At 49.6% G+C, this 19,527-nt stretch overlaps 1 protein-coding gene across 3 annotated transcripts in view; it reads right to left on the bottom strand.

Annotated features, from left to right (window-relative positions):
• Window positions 1–19,527, bottom strand: part of MYO18B (myosin XVIIIB) — a 258,325-nt gene that overhangs the window by 91,225 nt on the left and 147,573 nt on the right. For all 3 annotated transcript variants that reach the window (XM_058693096.1, XM_058693095.1, XM_058693097.1), the window contains exons 33-34: window positions 15,948–16,052; window positions 8,512–8,664 (exon numbers count right to left, since the gene is read on the bottom strand). In XM_058693096.1, coding sequence (XP_058549079.1) covers window positions 8,512–8,664; window positions 15,948–16,052 — 258 coding nt within the window. The remainder of the gene's footprint in view (window positions 1–8,511; window positions 8,665–15,947; window positions 16,053–19,527) is intronic.

Below are 19,527 nucleotides of genomic sequence, written 5' to 3'. Positions count from 1 at the left end.
GAATGAGAAAAAATGAGAAAGCAAACGTAGTACAATGTTACAAACTGATGAATCTTTTTTAAAGTTTATTTATTTACTTAGAGACACAGAGAGCAGGGGAGGGTCAGAGGCGGGGGGGAGAGAATCCCAAGCAGGCTTTTCCCAGAGCCTGATGTGGGGCTTGGACTCTCGAACCATGAGATATGACCTGAGCGGAAACCAAGATTTGGACGCTTAACCAACGGAGCCACCCAGGTGCCCCACAAATTGATGAATCTAAATGAAGGATAAACAGGCATCGTCTTAACTATTCTTGCCACTTTAAGCTTGAAATTCTTTTGAAATACGTTATTTAAAAAAGAAATCCCACTTCCCCCCAAACTCTGTGACTTTGGGCAAGTCTCCTATATGCTGGGCTCCCTCCTACCTGAAATGAGGGAGCTGCTTCCCATGGAGACTCACGGCCCATCCTGGGAGTCCCCACTGATCCACAGAGCACCTGCGGTGTGCGGACTCACTCCTGCACTCTGGTCCCCAACAGAAGAGGTCCTGCTCACATGGCGTTCACTACACTCAAGTGGGTTGGGGGGGGTTGCAAATTAAGTCATGGCATCTAAGCGCTTGGTCCCACGCTTGGTCCCGAACCAGCCACATGCCTGCCACCAATATCATGACTGTGAAGACGTCTGTGATTACGCTGGGGGATGGCCGGCTGCTCCAGGGGCCTGGCCCTCCATAGCTCTCAACCGTCACAGGTCCTTTTGGGGAGATGCGTAGACAGCACCCCAGGCCTATCATAAAACCAGCCTTTCTCCATTTGTAACAGCATTGGAAGTGTCAATATTTGTGGGGCGAACGGGCCGCGATAACCATGTTTTCACCCAATTACAATTTGGTTTTTATCTCCTCTGACAGGAGGTTATGTTAATATTGAGTCAATTCACTCCAACATCATCTTTAAAAAGGAAAAAAAAAAATTTTTTTTGTCTCTTTGAATAAAACACCCAGGCCACCTGTCTCGTGGTTCCTGGCTGGGGAGGAAGGTGCTCGCTCACACGAAAAATTCCCATCAGACTCATCTTCCCAGAGCTTATTAATTATTTTCAATGTCTCGTGGAAGCATGGGTGACACGTGGTGACAAACGTCCTGCCTAAGGGCACTGGGGATGAATCAAGGGTTATCGGTCTTCTGCACACTCGTGGTGGGAGCCGGGGCGGGGGGGCCTCAGGATGTTGCCTAGCCGTGGCTGGGAGTTCACGTAGAAGATACACCAGGCTCAAGGGGCCCCCCCAAAGGGACAAAAACTGAGCTGGACTCCCCCGGTGGAAGGGCCTGTAGGAGCACCCCGAGATTCCCGCAGGGACGTGAGGACCCGGAGGTGGCAGAGGGCCGACAGGAGATACATTCACGGGGGGGTGGGTAGTAGCAGCTTTAAACTGCCTTTTGTTGGTGTCCGGGGGTTCAAATCCCAGCTTCATCTCTTATTACCTTTGTGACTTTGGACCAGTCTCTTGGTATGTTTACTTATTCGCCCAGTGTCTCCCTTGAAGGAGCTGGATGGTAAAGGGGGGACACAAGCAAGCAAGGGTGGTGACCGCGAGAGACTGTCACCAAGTCTCAGTCATCATACCCCCCAAAGGCCCTTCAATCCTTCCCCCTTCACTGCCGTACTTATCACCCACCCCCTGTATTTCTCATGCGGGGTTCTCATGTCTGCTGGCCCCTGGCCTGGTCCAAGCAATCCTCCTGCCACCTGATCTTCAGAGAGAGAATTTTAAAATATATATACAGTCTCGGCTTTTTGTGTCCAAGATCCATCAGTGGCTTCCATTGTCCTCGGAATACACTGCGAGAGAATGTGCCACCCCAGAGGTAAACCCAGCAGACAGTGAGAGCCCAGAGGAGTGGGCCCTCAGCCAGCTCATGGGGGTCAGAGATGGCTCCCAGAAATGATGCCCACACCCAAGCTCAGAGGAGAACTAGACGGGGGTGTCTGGCTGGCTCACTGGGTTAAGCGTCTGACTTTGGCTCAGGTCATGATCTCACGGTCCGTGAGTTCGAGCCCCGCGTCGGGCTCTGTGCCTGGAGCCTGCTTTGGATTCTCTCTCTCTCTCTCTCTCTCTCTCTCTCTCTCACTCTGCCCCTCCTCCATTCGCACTCTGTCTCTCTCTCCCCCTCTGTCTTTCAAAAATAGATAAACATTAAAAAAAACACAAAAACAAAAGGAAGAGAACTAGATGGTCACCAGGCAAATAGGCTTCAGAAGAGAGAAGCAGGAGTCTGGCCAAAGGCACAGCCTGGGCAAAGGCGGGAAGGTGATGAGACAGGTGTGAGCGACCCCAAGCTGTCCCTAAGCTGCTGGTCAGACATGTCAGGAGCACGGGAGCCGGACTTGGCACCCGTAAAGGTCACATTGGAGAACCTGCATTGTATTCTGAGGACGATGGAAGCCACTGATGGATCTTGAACATAAAAAGCCAAGACTGTATGTACATTTTAAAGTTCTTTCTCTGAAGATCGGGTGGCAGAAAGATTGCTTGGACCAGGCCAGGGGCCAGCATGAGAAATACTGATGGTGGGTGATCAGTGGGGGCGGGGGGGAGGTGTCAAGGGGGAAGGATTGAAGGGCCATTTGGGGGTACAATGACTGAGACTTGGTGACAGCTTTGTACTCAGCAGGAAGAGGGGGAACACGGTCCCCAGTATGAATGAAGTAAAGGAAAGAGCTTGGGGGTCTCCATTTCGCAAAAAGCAAATACCGTATTCCCTTTGGGGGAAGAGACGAAGGTCAAAGGTGTGAATTGAAAGCAACCAGTGTCCTGGAGAAAACGTCCTCTTCCAGGGTCTTGTGGGAGCCAGGTGCCAGCATCTGCTTCTCACAGATGTTATTTACGCACGGCGATGATCTCAATTACGTATCTTGGTTGTTGGGATTGCTTCTGTCTCCAGATTAGTTTGTTTCCAGTGGAAACATTCCATGGGAATTAATTAGTAATTGCTCCTAAAGAACAGGTGTTTTTAGATCATCCCCACACATCGCCCTGCCTAGTCTGTGCTACGAGGTCTTGTAAAATCGTTTGCCCAGAAACCAAAGTCTTCCGGCAGTCAACCCCTGTGACTCGGACGAGGGAGCCGGCGGGGAGCTCTACGTTTTAAAAATCATGGTCTTCAAGTTTTTATTTTAGAGAATTCTTGCAAATGCACAGTCATAGCGTTCTTTAAACCAGCCCCGGGCCTGGGAATATCATGCCCCTTTTTATTTAAAAAGACTTTTTGTTAATGTTTTGAGAGAGAGGGAGAGAGAAACAAGGTGAGAGTGGGGGAGGGGCAGAGAGCGAGGGAGACAGAATCCGAAGCAGGTTCCAGGCTCTGAGCTGTCAGCACAGAGCCCGATATGGGGTTCAAACCCACAAACCGGGAGATTGTGACCTGAGCTGAAGTCTTATGCCTAAGTGACTGAGGCAGCCAGGCGTCCCTCATGTCCCTTTGTACATGAGGAAAAGGAGGCTGCAACACAGGATATCTCACCCCAAATCATACAGCTAATTAGGCAGCAGAGGCAGGATTTGAACGCCAAAAGTTCTAGGACTCTTCTATGATTTATCACAAGGGTCTTAAACCACAGTATTATCAGAGATATATCCAAGGCTCCCAGTGGAAGGAGACTGGGTGAAAAGAGCCAAATAATCCTCTCGGGGTCCTAGACGCCGGGGCAATGGGCCGAGGGGATGCCTGTCCACTAAGGGCAGAATCCAGAGATTCTGGAAGATGCTCTAAGGGAACTCTCCCATGCTGCTGGTTAGGCCTGGCACACCGCACATCAGAGCTTCAGGTGGGGCCTGGAATCCCCACGCCCATCTGACCACACCCATCTCTACTCTGTAACTCTCTATGGCTCCCCATCACCTTTGGGATAAAACCCAAACCCCTTAGCCACGCTCACTAAACCCAACTATCAACATACCCCCCCCCCATACTGTCTCCTCCTTATCCCTGCAGCCTGGCCTCCCATGGGTCCCAGAGTTCAGACCACATCAATATTTGCTGAATGCATGAGTTTTTTAATAGGTGCATTCAAGCGATTCCCTTGTCCGTGCCCTGAGAGAGTAAACCTTTCTCTGGGCTCTTCCACGCCACAGTTACTGAGCTAGAAGGGCAGCAGGGCGTGGTCATGTTTCTGAGAAACTTGCGGCTTGGACCTCATCAGCCCCCCACAAGCACTGGGCCATCAAGCGACGCGAACTCTCCACTTTGGGAAAAAGTCTCTGGGAGGTCACGCTGCGCGATGAACGTCACGAGTTTAGCAGCTGCCAGATCCAGTCCTCTTGACTCAAATTTAATTAATGTTGAGACAGCCGAATGAAGGTCTGTCCCACTAAGGTAACCTCGCCATCAGTTTTCTCATCTACGAAATGGACATGTCACCACAGAACTGGAAAGGGTGTTTTGAGAGATAAATGAGGCCCACGATTCCCAGATGCCAGTCCTAAAAAATGTAGATACTGGGTGCCAACCCAGACTTAATGAAGAAAGACAAAGAAAAGACTACCTGGAGGTGGGATCCAGAATCTGTGATTTTTAGGCAGTGCTTAAGTTCTCTGATGTGCGGCCAAGTTTGGGGATCCCAAGACACCACAGAAAAGCCTAGTACATAGTAGGTGCTCAATGTTAATAGGACCCATACTGTACCAGCCAAGTTGCATGGACACAGAACTGGTGGCATTCACAGCTTTCGGACATATATTGCTGTGTGCCCTTGGGTAAGTTACTCAACCTCTCAGAGATTGTATCTTTATTAAACAGGTCAATAATAGAAGTACCCACCTCCTGTGGTTATGGTAAGGATTATCTAAATAGCGCACTTACTGCTGCCACCAGAAAGTCTACGAGCCCCCTAACTTTCAAACCAGCCCCAGGTTTGTCCCTTCTAGCCAGCTCTGTCACCACTTAGCCCAGATGACCATCTCCTCCGGCCTGGATGGGTATTCTAGCCTCCTAACGGCATTGTCATCCTCTTTACGTCTAGTCTCCGCACAGAAGAGCGAGCCTCTCAACCGTGAATCGGATTACGTCACTCTCTGCTCAAAACCTCCCAATGGCTTCGCACGACCCTTCGTGTAAAACCCAAGCCTTCCAGGTCCTGCGTGTTCAGGTCCCTGTCTGCTCCTCCTTCTCCCAGGGTAGTTGAGCCGACCACCCAGGCTCAACGGGACCCCTTGCAATTGCCTATTCCAGAACTCCATGTATTGCCTTTATTCCCCATATCAAGGTGTGAGATGTTTCTACTTATTTCTATCATTGTTTGCTTGCCTCCTTTTCCATCAGATGTAAGTTTCACAGCGGAGGGTACCTGCCTTACTAACCATTATACGCCTAGATGGAGCATATCACCTGACTCACAGCAGGTGCTGCATAGATCAGGAAGGAAGGAAGGAAGGAAGGAAGGAAGGAAGGAAGTCGTTCAGTGCCATACCCAGCACTTACGGCACAGTCAGTAGCAAAGTTAGCTCCCTCTCTCTTCCTCCTCCTCTCTGCTCTCTCTGCCTCGGTCCCTGGAGCCTTCAGGTAAAGGACAAATACCTTCCCTCGGAGAGGAAACACAGTGATGCCCAATGTCATCACTGCTTTATTTGATTAGCTCTGACTCCGGCATCCGGGACACGTGTGCTGGGAACCAAAGCAACTGTACCCTGACCTCTGGTCCACGCGAAACCATCCTTATAACGATTTCCATGACAACAGCAACAGAAAGCCAAGGCTGTGAATTCCCTTTGATAGGAGCCGGATGCAGAGATGGGGAAGAAGGACTTTCAGAAGAATGAAGCTCTTTGATTCAGCTTGAGGCGCCTTCATTAAATACCACCATTTGTCAAGAACACACATTTTAACCCTGCCGAGGAAGGTTGCTCATGAATACTTTAAAAAGGAAGGAAAAGAACGAACAAAACCATCGTGGTTCCTTTTTGAGAACAATCACCTGTGGGGATGGGGACATTTGGATGCTATGGCATCAGGAATATTTTGGTGGGAGGCAGGAAGAGCAGCTGGCCCCCTGCCAAGGGGGCTGCAGGAGCCCGACATGCCTGGATCCTGACCAAGTGCTCAGACATCTCTGCCCACTTGAGGCAAGTCAAAAGGCTAAGCGTCTTCCACCCACGTGGACAGCCAAAGAGAAAGGTCAAGGAACCCCTACATTCTGCAGTTAGAATCACGAGCCCTGGATATGAATCCCAGCTCTGCCACTTAGCTGCCGGGCACGTCACTTCCCGTCTCTGGACAGGACTTCCCTACCTGTAAGATGGGCGCAAGGTCACTTCCCTTCCCCAGGGAGTAAGAAGGGTAATGAGATTGAGTACAAGGGTGCACCTAAGCCCAGGGGATTCTAGTTTTCTGACACGGCCATGCGGAGAATAGGGTTTGCCTTAAAAGCAGGACAGTCCGGGACAAGCCAGGATGGTTGGCCACCCTGAAAGAGCATTAGCAGATACAACAGAGCATTAATTAATAGGATTATTAAGAGAGGAGGCCCTTCAGCGTCTTCAGGTTTCACAGCACTGCACCTCTGGGGAGGTCTCTCCCCAAACCTACCAACCTGGTCCAATCATGACAAAAGCATCACACAAAGCCAGACTGGGGGGACACTTTACAGAATACCTGGCCAGTCCTCCTCAAAACTGTCAAGGTCATGAAAAGCAAGGCAAGACTGGGAACCTGTCCCAGACCAGAGGACCCTGGGCAGGCCAGACCACCCAACACAGTGTCGTGCCCTGGGTTGGTTGGATCCTGGAACGGGAATGAACGGAATCCAAGAATGAACGGGGAAACTCGTGAAATCTGAATGGAGGCTGGAATTTTGTTTAAAAGGAAAACAAGGTTTTCTCCCTTAGCTAACCAATTGCTACCTGAAACCTTTCATTTTACAGACAGGAAACTGACGCCGGAGACAGGAAGCAGAGAAAGCTCTGGATCCGGTTTCTATGACCTGGAGCTAGACTCTGCTGCCTCCCGCTGCCTTCCTGGGGACCTGCTGACCTTCTTGAGCTCCTCCAGAAGGAAGAGAGAAGAGCAGTCAGTGGTTTTGGAGTCAGGGAAAGCAGGTTCAAGGCCCAGCTTTGCCTTTGACTGGCTGTGTGACCTCAGGCAAATCCCTCACCCTCTCTGTTCCCTAGTTTCCTCACTTGTCAAATGAGGCAGAGGACCCCACTGAATTCAACAGGCAGGCATTTATTCAGTATTTATTACGGGTGATGGACTGGACAGGTACCATCAGACATGGTTAAAGCAGAGCCTTGCCCTCCGGAAGTGTATCATTTTGCCTGAGGTCCGAAAAGTACAGATAACCCATCTAAGTTTCTGGGGATACTCTGTGGAGATAGAGAAGCCTGCAGCCATGTGGCAGCACTGAGGCTATGTGATAGAAGGCCAGAGAAGGAGAAAGAACAGAGGGCAACACTCTGAGAAGGTGAGGTGGTGAGGGCAGCAGGAAACGCCTTCCGTCTCTCCACACCTGGATTCAGCACATGCCGTTTATTAGCAGGAAACGAGGGTCTTAGAAGTGACACCAAATGCAAGGGCACCACACCCCCAGTGGGGCTCTCAGCTCCCCTGCGTTGTTTCCAGCTCACTCCCCCGCTCCCTGTCCCCCCATGGGTCAGGTAGCAAGTCCCGTGTCCCTGCTGTGATATTCCGCCTTGGGACCTCTCTCCCCAAGTCCGACAACCTCCGCCCACCCCACCCCACGGAATCTGAACACCTCACGCCTCTCGACGCCTGCCTCCATGGGCTGCGCTGTCTGCACTGGGCAGATCCCAAGCCCGTCGTCCCATCTCCCCAGGTCCTTGGCTCCTGCCTGGTCTCACCTCCCATCTGCCTCCACTCCTCCCCGGGGGCAGCCAGGGAGGGTAGAGTCCTGAGTTCGAATCCTGGCTCTGACACTTTCTAGCTGCCTTGGGGTGGGTCTCGTGCCCTCCTTGTCTCCGGAGGAGACATTTTCCATTTGGAAAATGGTGATGAGAATCCTGGAGACCTCAGTACAGAACTCAGTGCCCCATCCCATACAGAGTAAGCACTACATGGTGGGCGCTCCAGAAGTGAGACGGCCAGAGATCCGCATCATTACAATTCTAACTGGCAAACAGCTATTGGTGGTGGCGGGGGCAGTTCAGGCTTTGCTTTATCAGCACGACTACCCATTGTTTCATACCCAGCCTGGGTGGGCACCACCTGGCCACCACACATGCGCACGCACTCTGCCCTCGGCCATTCTGCCACAGGCCCCCGATCTGCCTGTGCCCTCGGGCTGCCTTCTGCCTCCACCCTGAAGAAGGGAACTGGACTTCTCGGTCATTTATAAACCCCTCCTTCTCACTTATAAACCACCTCCATGTGGCATGCTCAGCCCCTCGGTGTCCCCCTTCTTCATGCAGGTCTGTGAAGGTCGGACGTCAGCGCAGCGGCCACCCCCATCCCCATGCCCTGGCTGGCTGCAGCACCCTCCCCAGCCTGGTCCCGAGGGGACCCACGACACCCACCTGGCTGTGCACTTTCTCCAGCTCCTCCTTGCTGACCGACGTCTTGCTATCCTCCATGCTCCCCAGAAGGAGCTGCACGTCGGACAGCAGCGCGTGAGTCCTTTTGAGGTCCCTCCGGAGACGCTTCTCCACGTCAAAGTCCCGATGGCCGATCTGGAAGCCAAGGGAAGGCTCTCGTGAGCTGAGATGGCAGGGCAGTGGCCAGGGTCCAAGTTCTCCGGAACCAGGCTTCCCTGGGTTTAAATCTGGCCCCTGCCTCTCCCACTGTGGGACCTTGGACAAGACCCTTCTCCCCAAACCTCAGTTTCCACATCTGCAAAATGGGAACGACATCAACCGTGCGGGGCTGTCGTGGGAATTAGAAAGGTGTTTAGCCGAATGCCTAATAAGCTGTGCCCAAGGCTGCCATCACAGCCTGTAAGGATCCAAAGTCACTATGTCTCGTGGTCGGCACCAAAGCCATCAATATGGCCTCTCCCCACCTTGTAAGAGCCTACAGGTCAGGGGAGGCCCTCTGGTGACAGAAGTGAGGACAGCAGTTTCCCTGCAGGGGCAGGGACTAGATAGGGCAGAACTCGGGAGCCCCTTAATGCTATTCATGTGGGTGGTACTTCTCTGAGTTTATGAAAATGCATTGAGCTGTACGGGAGGGGTCCGGTATGCTTCTCTGCCTATATGTTATGCTTCACTAAATGGTGCTTAATATAGCTGTGCTGTTTTTGGAGATCTAAGTCAAGTTTTGCTGTCCCTCGAGCTGGTCCCCTCTGCCACATTAAGGCATGAGGTCATTTTCTGCAAAAAGTTGTTACCCAAGAAGTGAGCACGTTCCTTTCCCCAAATCCCTGAACTTGTAGGCCCTCTGAGCGGGCAGCTGTCCAGTGGCCCCTGCAGAAGCCACGTTCCTGGACTCGGCACCAGGAGGGTGACAGCTTCCAGCGGCCAACAAACGGAGAGAGGCACAGGGTTCCCCAGAGGACCGGCATGAAACAGCGACAGTCCACAGTCTCACCTACAAACAGCGCCTACTGGAAAAACACTAGGGGAGCACCTCTGAAACTCTGGAAGAAACTAACAGCCCCTTGGGGTGCCTGGGTGGCTCCGTCGGTTAAGCCTCCGACTCTTGGTTTCGGCTCATGGTTCATGAGTTCAAGCCCCACGCTGAGCTCTGCACTGCCTGTGGAGAGCCTGCTTGGGATTCTCTTTCTCCCTCTCTCTCTCTGCCCCTCCCCCACTCATGCTTTGTCTGTCTGTCTGTCTGTCTCTCTCTCTCTCTCTCAAAATAAATAATTAAAAAAAAAAAAAAAAGAAACTAACAGCTCCCTTCTCGGACTCTCCAGAGACCAGTGGAAAGAACACAGCACCATCTATCAGATGGGGAGTTTTCAAGAAAACGGGGTGTAGGTGTGTTTCTACCCACCTGGATACCTGTGCCTCTCAACAACCATTTCCTGGATGCTCAGAATGCCCCAGAATAATCTAGAAAGAAGGTGGGGTTGAGAATGGGGTGGCCCCGGTTTTAAACCCTGGCTCGCCATTTGCTGACATTGGGAAGGATGGCTGAATCATACGACCTCTCTGAACCCGAATCTCCTTGTCTGTAAAAATAAGGTGAAAAAAATAATCTCTACCCTCCATGTTGAGATAAGACAAGGATCAGGCATGATAATGGATCAGAAAGCACTTTGCATGCTGTCAAGTGCTTTACAAATATAAAGAATTATGAGTATTGTCTGATGACCTAGAATGCACTCCTCTAGATTACGCATTACTATTTCTTGGCAACTAGCTTTGAATTCTTTGAAAAATGAGTTGGTTCTTCGAATATAGCCTCTTCGTTCTCAGATGTATTACTTTGTTAAGTTTGAAATGCTAGTCTAATGTGTGTGTGTGTGTGTGTGTGTGTATGTTATATAATCTCACCTGCTGAGCTGAGATCAGGACGGGGCATTGTGCCAGGCCCTTTGTCACATGTTATTGCATCTAACTCCTGTGACAATCTCTTAAAAATAGATGTTATTATTATTGCCTTTATAAAACGCAGTAATAGCTTAGGTTTAAAGGGAGCTTTCTAAGTGTCAGACCCGGTTCGAAACCCTTTAGGGAAATTAACACGTTTGGTCTTCATGAAGCATCTATGAGGTATGTAGTATTAGGAGTCCCATTTGACAGATGATGAAGCTGATGCCTACAGAGGGGGAAGTAACCAGCCCAAGGTCACACGGCTATGAAATGGAAGTTTGGATAGGAATCCAGCTGTCCTGGTTGGTCCAGAAAGGGGTAATTGTAGGGAAATGTACGATACAAGAGATGTGTTCTGCTTTTTAAGTTAAGGGAAAGCGTGCTTGGGAGGAGCATCACCCAGCTCAGGCTGGGAGGGGATCCGCAAGAGTCTTAGGTAAGTGGGAGCCAGGTGAGCTGTGGGAAGGACATTTCAGGAAGAAGCCATGCCATGAGCAAAGACAGAGGGCTGAAAAGTCTTGTATATCTGGTTCTGAGTGATTAGCATGAGGGTGTAAAACACGGAGGTGGGGCAGGGGGCCTGGGGCCAGCTCATGTCTTGTGAGCAGTGGGGACTCTTTAAGTATGTACCGTCTCGGGAAAATGGAGGTACAGCGGGTGAAACTGACATGGAGAGAGTAGTGCTCTCCCCAAGGTCACGGAGTGGCTGTGCAGGACCCTGGGCAGTTCACTATTAGAATGCAAGTCTCTAACCACTGCACGGCAGAGCCTAAGGGAACCTGAGTCCTGAATCACTAACTCGAGCCCAGGTTCATCACCATGATTGCATTCAAGCAGCATATTAGCATCTTTCTTATTTCTATGTCTGTTCTTGATCTTTATACATCCCCAGAGTATAAACAGCATTCATTTGCCTGTGGAGCAGGTTGGCGTCAGGGACACTCCCTAATGTTGGCGCTGACCACGGCTCAGAGTCTATCAACTTACTGAAGACCCTGAAAATGCGACCACCCCATCTCCTTTGCAGAGGGGTCTTTGCAAACAAAACTCACAACAAAATCTCAGACCAAGTCACCTTCCTCTTCATAATGAATCGTTACAAGAGAGGAGGGCAAGAGAGAGAGAGAGAGAAAGCTCATTAGGTTAATGGGAAATAAATGTCATTCAGCAAGTTTGCATTCTGTAGCACAAAGATTCAAATTTGGATAAAGCTGGTGAATAATTAACCAATAAATCTAAATGATGTTTAGTGTTGTTTTGGGAAACTATATTCAAACCTCAACTGTTTCAACATTTATCATAACGCCAAATTGTCTGGGGCTGTTGTTAAATGTCTGTTGTCGGGACACCTGGGTGGCTCAGTCGGTTAAGCATTCGACTTCGGCTCAGGTCATGGTCTCACAGTTCGTGAGTTCGAGCCCCGCGTCGGGCTCTCTGCTGTCAGCGCAGAGCCCAATTCAGATCCTCTGTCCCCCTCTCTCTCTACCCCTCCCCTGCTCACTCTTTCTCTCTCTCAAAAATAAATAAACATTTAAAAAGAATGTCTGTTGACAAAGATCCCTGAGTCCTTTAAAAATGCAATCTGGAAATGCCATTGGGGATAATCAAGCCACTTTACAGAAGGGGAAATTGAGACTAAGAGAGAGAAGGAATAACATTCTAAAAAAAATCAATATGGTCAACAAAAGTATGATTCTAATTAACCGGATATTTATCATTTTTTTGGACCTTCATCATTTTTAACTTTAAAAAAAAATTTTTTTTTAACATTTATTTATTTTTGAGACACAGAGAGACAGAGCATGAACAGGGGAGGGTCAGAGAGAGGGAGACACAGAATCTGAAACAGGATCCAGGCTCTGAGCTGTCAGCACAGAGCCCAACGCGGGGCTTGAACTCACAGCCCTCACGGACGGCGAGATCATGACCTGAGCTGAAGTCGGCCGCTTAACCGACTGAGCCACCCAGGCGCCCCAAACTTTTTTAATGTTAATGTATTTTTGAGAGAGAAAGAGAGAGAGAGAGAGAGAGAGAGAGAGAGAGGACATGAGCGGGGGAGGGGCAGAGAAAGAGGGGGACATAGAATCTGAAGCAGGCTCCAGGCTCTGAGCTGTCAGCACAGAGCCTGATGCAGGGCTCGAACTCATAAGCTCTGAGATCATGACCTGAGCTGAAGTTGGACGCTTGACTGACTGAGCCACCCAGGCACCCCTGGACCTTAATCATTTTTAAGCAGTATAGCACTAGGTTTCAAAAATACAGGGCTTTCAAATAATATGGATCCCATTTCAAACCCACTTAGGCCACTAACAAGCTATATGATCTTGGGAAATTTCCTTTAGCTTTTAAGCCTCACTTCTATCATTTATAAGAAGGAACTAATAATACCTATCCCACAGCATTGTTGTAAAAATCAAATACCGTATATTAGAAAAAATTATGACTAGTTATCTACCACAAGAATAGAAATATGGTTTGTAGCTTTAGAACAAACATTAGAGCAAAAGGGATCATAGAAAACATTACCAATGTATCCAAGAGCAGGAAAAGAATATAAGAAGAAGCAAAGAGGGGCACCTGGGTGGTTCAGTCGGTTAAACATCCGACTTCAGCTCAGGTCATGATCTCATGGTTCAGGAGTTAAAACACCACGTCGGGCTCTGTGTTGCCAGCTCAGAGCCTGGACCCTGCTTTGGATTCTGTGTCTCCCTCTCTCTCTGCCCTCCCCCACTCTGCCCTGCCTCTCTCTCTCTCTCTCTCTCTCTCTCTCTCTCTCTCTCTCTCTCTCTCTCAAAAATAAACAGACATTTAAAAATTTTTTTCAAAAAGGAAGAAGCAATGAAGGGGACAAAAAGCCAACAAATGTTAAACACAAAATAGGAGAATAGAAGTAACTTCATATATATTAGTTATTCCAATAGATGTAAATGAATTAGATTCTCGTATAAAAAGTTCGAGACTAAAAACACTGAAAACAAAACACATTCACATACACATTTGGAAAGGGTGAACCTGAAGGGATGAAAAAAAAAAGGTCTTGCAGGCTAACTAAAAGAAATCAAGCAAAATAACATAAGGCAAAACCCATTCATTGAGGAAAGAGGGACCATTTAATAATCAAAACAATCTGCTAAGGAAAGAAAACAATAATAAGCTGAGATGCACCTAAAAACGTAATCTCAAAATATATGCATACCCTGGAGAAACTCTTGCCCACGTGCACAGCAAGACAGATATAAGACTAGGCACTGAAGTTTTGTGTCTTTGTATGAAAACAACTACATACCCACCAGCAGAAGAATAGAATTAAAAATAAAAAGAATATGGGGTAGCAGTTAAGATAAATGAATTAGAGCTACATGGATCATCATAGACTGATCTCTTAAAAGAAGGCAACAAAGTAAAATGCAAAATCATATGTACTGTGTGTGGTTAACTTTTTAAAAAAATTTTAATGTCTATTTATTACTGAGAGAGAGAGAGAGAGAGAGAGAGAGAGAGAGAGAGAGAATGAGCGGGGGAGGGGCAGAGAAAGAGGGAGACACAGATTCTGAAGCAGGCTCCAGGCTCTGAGCTGGCAGCACAGAGCCCGACATGGGGCTCGAACCCACGAATCACAAGATCATGACCTGAGCCAACTGAGCCACCCAGGCGCCCCTGTGGTTAAGTTTAAATACACATACAGTGGAATTCTACATTCCAGCCTCAGGATGATGGTTTCCTCTGGGAGGCAAGGAAGAAGGAAGGTGGGAGGGGCGGGACTTTGGGAATGGAAACCAAGGGGGCACCAGCTGTTTTTGGCGTGGGTTTCCTGTCCTTAAAAATATCTGAATGTAATACAGCAAAATTTTAATTTATGTGAACCGTGGGTGCTTGGTGCATGAGCCTGAATTCTATTATTCATTCTACTTTTTTCCACGTGTTTGGCAAGTGTCTTAATAAAACATTAAAGATTACCAAATGTGATCACTTATTTAGAGGTCCCAGCGTGGTGACTCACACAAAATTAGCATTTTATTCATCTCAAATCACCTTCCCTTTGCACAGAAAATGTTTCATTTCAGCAATATCTATAAAAATCTTTCCTTCCTGGTTTACCTACTTTGTTAGCTCCAGTGGACCCTGCTGAATAGAACGCCGCCTTCTCCCGGCGATTTCCCACTCTCGTTCTAGAATCAAATACTGGGCTGGGCACTCTGGCACTAATGCTAATGAAAGAGTAACCCCGATGGCTCTGCACTCAATGGCCCCAGTTTGCTCGGCTGAGAAACTAGAAAATGCAGAGAAGGACGATGATGAAGCTTTCCTGTTGCCTCCTTCAGCTCCCCACCCAGATGCTCAATGCTATGGTGATCCTGCGCTAGGATTCACTCATTTAATCAATTTTTTTAAAAATACCCAACGAGCTCCTATTTGTCTAAGGCCTGGATGCCCTAGGGGGGCATTTGGAGACCGGCCCGCATTCCTTCATGAACAGAAAGGGAAACTCTGGTGATTGACGGCGAGAGCATCGCTAATTAAAAGGCAATGAATGCGTATTAAGCAAATCCATTAAAACCCACTCCTGTGATACTTTCAAAGACATCATAGAAGCCACAGGCTTCCCCCTCCAATGCTGAGGTTTCACGCAGCAGCGGTACAGACAGGAAGATGCTTTCCAGCTGGGAAATCAGGGAGCTGGTGCAGGGCCCTGCCTGCTTTGTTTACAGCTGTGGTTTTCCGACTTGGTGCTCAAGGGACATTTGGTAAGGTGTATAGACATTTCCGGTTGTCACAAGGGAGGGGGGATGGGAGGCTGCCGTCGTTCAGCCGGTGGAGGCCAAGGGATGCTGTTCCACATCCTACGACGCGCGAGACAGCCTCACCTGCAACAAAGGCTCATGTGGCTTGAAACGTCCACAGCGCCACAGCCGAGAACCTTGATGTCCAACCGTGGCAACATGCGCACAAGGCTCTGCCTTCCAGTAGCGGTTAATCAGCTCACCCAAAGCCAGGCGGACAGAAGTGGCCCAGCTAGGGTTTAAAGCTACATTTGCCCGACTTGGAGCCTGCCACCTCTGGCAAAAGTCTCGTCTTCACGAGGCCGGCTATGAACACAGTGACCGTTCTCATTCACCCCACTGAAGCAAGGCCTGCCTCCCCCGTCTCCCCGACAGCCTGCTGAAGGCAAGGCCACCTCGTCTGTCACTTCTGGCCAGGCCCACTCCATGTATTCTCATGGTTCTTCCAAGAACTCTGCTGCGTGTGGACCCCAGAAGCTGTCCTTTGAAAAGTCGGTGAGTGTGGACAGGGCCTGAACTGATGGGCAAGAGGGCGCTTGGGAGGATCAGGGGAGGCTGGCTGAAATGACTAGGGTCTGGCTTTTCCTGAAGACTACTGAGCTGTCCTTGCCCCTGAATCCACCTCTCTAAAAGGGCCTGGAGGGCAGGGAATGTGTTCCCTCAAACACGTTTTGTTTGCGGGTGTTTCCCCCTTACCTGATCGCAGAGGTTTCCAATCAAGCCTTCCAAATCCTGCTTCTCATGAAGGGCTATCTGCTTCTCCTCGTATTCTTGTCCCAGCTGCATTTCCAGCTGGCGGAGCTGTGGACACAAAGGGCGGATACACACATGGGATAAATGAGTTCCATCCAGACCAAGCTCACGAGGCAGGGACCCCCACCCGGAGGAGGGGAGGAATGTGAAGTGCACGGCCGCCGTCCGCCTCCACAAAGGCTGCCCTGGCCATCAGGAGGGCGCGTCCCTGTCAGAGAACCCAGGAGCCTAGAAGCTTGGGAGCCTGACAGTTATGGGGCGAGCTGGCTGCTTATGGGAAACCCCCTGCCACTTGATGTGAAGCCCCTACCCCCAGTTCCCTGCCCACTCCTTAACAGGTGCTTCCTCCTATGCCATGCCCTTGCTCGAATGTTTGCAGATCTCGGCATTCGGACTTTTAAGGCCTCTGTACAACATTATGTCTGATGTGTTGAAATGTATCCACCTTCTTTATCAAATAGGCTGGGAATCCGTTCTTGTAAAAAGAAGTCTGGACTACAAGTTCATGTCTCTCCAAACTTCCTATGTTGAAATCCTAACGCCCTGGTGCAGTACTCGTTGAAGACGTGGCCTTTGGGAGATAATTAGGTTTAGACCAAGGTCATGAAGGCAGAGCCCCCACGCTGGGATTAGTGCCCTTTATAAGGAAAGACAGCAGAGGGGTGCCTGGCTGGCTCAGTCGGTTAAGCGTCTGACTTCAGCTCAGGTCATGATCTCACAGCTCGCGAGTTCGAGCCCCGAGTCGGCTCTCTGCTGTCAGCTCAGAGCCCACTTTGGATCCTCTGTCCCCCTCTCACTGTCCCTCCCCCACTAGTGCATGCGTGCTCTCTCTCAAAACTAAATAAATAAACATTAAAAAAATAAGAAGAGACAGCAGAGAGCCTGCTTCCTCTTCCTCCACCGCGTGAGGACACAGCAAGACCGTTGTCCCATTGTCCGTAAACCCGGAAGAGGGTCCTCCCCCGACGCCCAATCTGCTGGCACCTTGATCTTGGACTTCCCAACCTCCAGAACCGTGACAAGTAAATCTTGTTGTCAGGCCGCGGTCTACGGTATTCTGTTACAGTAGTCCAAATGGACTAAGACATCTGGCTGCAAGCAGCTCATTCAATTTACAGTTGGCTCTGACTTCTCTAATCCCCCCGCAAAGGCAGGTGCTCCCCGCCGAAGTGAATACCCCACGGCAACCTCTTTGCACACCTTCCCTACCAGCCTCTCTCCTACATGTCTCACCCTTCCCTTCGTCCTTCCTTTCCGTGCTATCAGTGACCCTACCTCACAGCTGGGTAAACTGAGTCAGAGAGAAGTTGTGAGGCACATGCTCCCAAGTCAGTTGCTGCTGAGAGCAGTTAGTGTTCTGTCTTCTGGCCCCAGCTTTTCTGCCACCCCAGACAGCCATCAGCTTTCCCACGTGGGTTGCTAAAACGATTGATTTCCTGCCACGGTGAGAGACACAGAGCAGGCCCTAGACATGAAGTCCATGTGAGTGCCTGTCATAAGGATAAAAACACCTTTCTCTGACCTCACCCTCTCCCTTCATAAGTCTATCCACGGAAAAGCCTCAGGAGGGTCTGGGTCACATCTCCGTCTCACTGGGGCCCTGGGTCAGGGCATCCGTGATGCTTTGCGACACTTTTAGAATGCGCCAGAAATTGTGCAACCTTCACCTGAGGGCGCGTGGGAAGGGACTGAGGGTTTCCATCTCCTGACCCACGGAGGGGAAAAAGCACTGATTGATGGTCACTTACGTAGAAAGCAAGTTCATTTCAGAACTTTCTTTTAACAGTGAGAGAAACAAGGCACTCTGTTTGTGTCTGCTGGTAGAGGGAAGACAGGCAAAGCTAAAACTCATTTTGAGAAATTCATATTTGAAAAATACACAAAAGAGGGGCGCCAGGGTGGCTCAGTCTGTTGGGTCTCCAACTTTGGCTCAGGTCATGATCTCGCAACCCGTGGGTTCGAGCTCCTGCATCAGGCTGTGTGGTGACAGCTCAGAGCCTGGAGCCTGTTTCTGATTCCGTGTCTCTCTCTGCCCCTCCCCTACCTGTGCTCTGTATCTCTCTCTCTCTCTCTCTCAAGAATAAATAAGCATTAAATTTTTTTAAATTTTAATAAAAAATAAAGAAAAAAGAAAAATACACAAAATAATAAGAACTATATATAAAGCAAGGCCAAGTTTCCTGTGGTGTGCTCTGTAGGATGCTTCCCCTTGGTGTTCACAAGTGTGATGGGTATGTAGGTGGAGGACGGAGGAAAGTCCACGCCAGAATCACTGAGTGTATCATTTCTTCAGTGCAAGACTTATCAGAGCCTTTGGCAAGTTCGTGTGCAGGAAGCTCTAATGGAGGCAGCAGCATTGCCCAAGGCTACCTTCTATCAATGCTTCCTAAAATGGCCTTCCAAGGTCCAAATGTTTGCAAAAGAAAAAAAAAAAAATTCAAATCTAGTATTTTGGTTAAGAGACTGGGCTTTGGCATGAGACAGGTCCTAGCTCGGCTACTTCCCGGCTGGGTAACTTTGGGCAATGCAACTTCACCTTCGTGAACTCTGGTTTCCTCATCTGCAAACCAGGACAATCGATGTTACAGAGCCCTTCAGAGGGGCAAAGAAGTGGGGCATAAAGAACCCAGCCTGGTGTGTGGCACCCACTGGGGGTTCAAAGACTCCCATCCGTTTCTCCCAGATATGTGGATCATGGAAAAGGAGGAAAAACTGGTCTCTCAATGCGAACCCCCAGCACTTTCCAGTTTACAGGGTACTTCTCATTCTTTTCTCTCTTCTTCACAAGAGCACAGGAAGGTAGAACATTTTCTATCGTTGCTCCGATTTTACAGATGAGAAAACTGAGTCTCAGGGAGGTTATGGGACATCGAGGTCCGGAGGAGTCCAAAATCATTGGACTCTTTCCAGCCCTGGGGAGTTCGGGAAGGAATGCACTTGGCTCCTCGAGATGTGAACCCCCAGAGGGACTGAGCTTTCACGAGACCCACAAAAAACGTATTTGGAGACAAAGACAGGCAACAGATACAGTAACATCACCCACTGGGGGTGAAGAATGGGCTCAGTTCTCAAACACCCCCCTGGAGTAAGGTCAGGGCACCACGGCGGTCAGATCCGCCCGAGGATGTGCTCAGCTAGACTCCCGTCTCCTGCCAAAGCTCTGCCAATCACCGAGGCGCCCTTCAGCCCTGCCCAGGGCGATGCTCTTAGCTGTGAGCTCTGTGGGATGCCAAGTCCCCACCCCCTGCTTCTCTTGGATGGATTAATCACACTCGGGAGCAAGTCAACCACCTGGCTGGTTCACGGGCTCCTCCAAAGGGCCACTGCCTAGAAATCCACACTCACCAGTATTGCTTGTTAAGAGTCCATTACAAGGATTACATTACCAAATCATGCAACACTTCCCCATCTGAGATCTCCCAGAGCCTTCACGGTGACCCTACAAGCAGCCATATCCTCCTGTTTTACAGATGAGAACAGTGATGCTTCCTAGCAAGGTTACAGGGTTTCTCCAATGCCCCAC

This window comes from Neofelis nebulosa, chromosome 11, assembly GCF_028018385.1.
Source record: "Neofelis nebulosa isolate mNeoNeb1 chromosome 11, mNeoNeb1.pri, whole genome shotgun sequence".
In the NCBI taxonomy this organism is placed as follows: domain Eukaryota; kingdom Metazoa; phylum Chordata; class Mammalia; order Carnivora; family Felidae; genus Neofelis; species Neofelis nebulosa.
The sequence above is the reverse complement of the archived record's forward strand: the minus strand, read 5'-3'. Positions and strand labels throughout refer to the sequence as shown.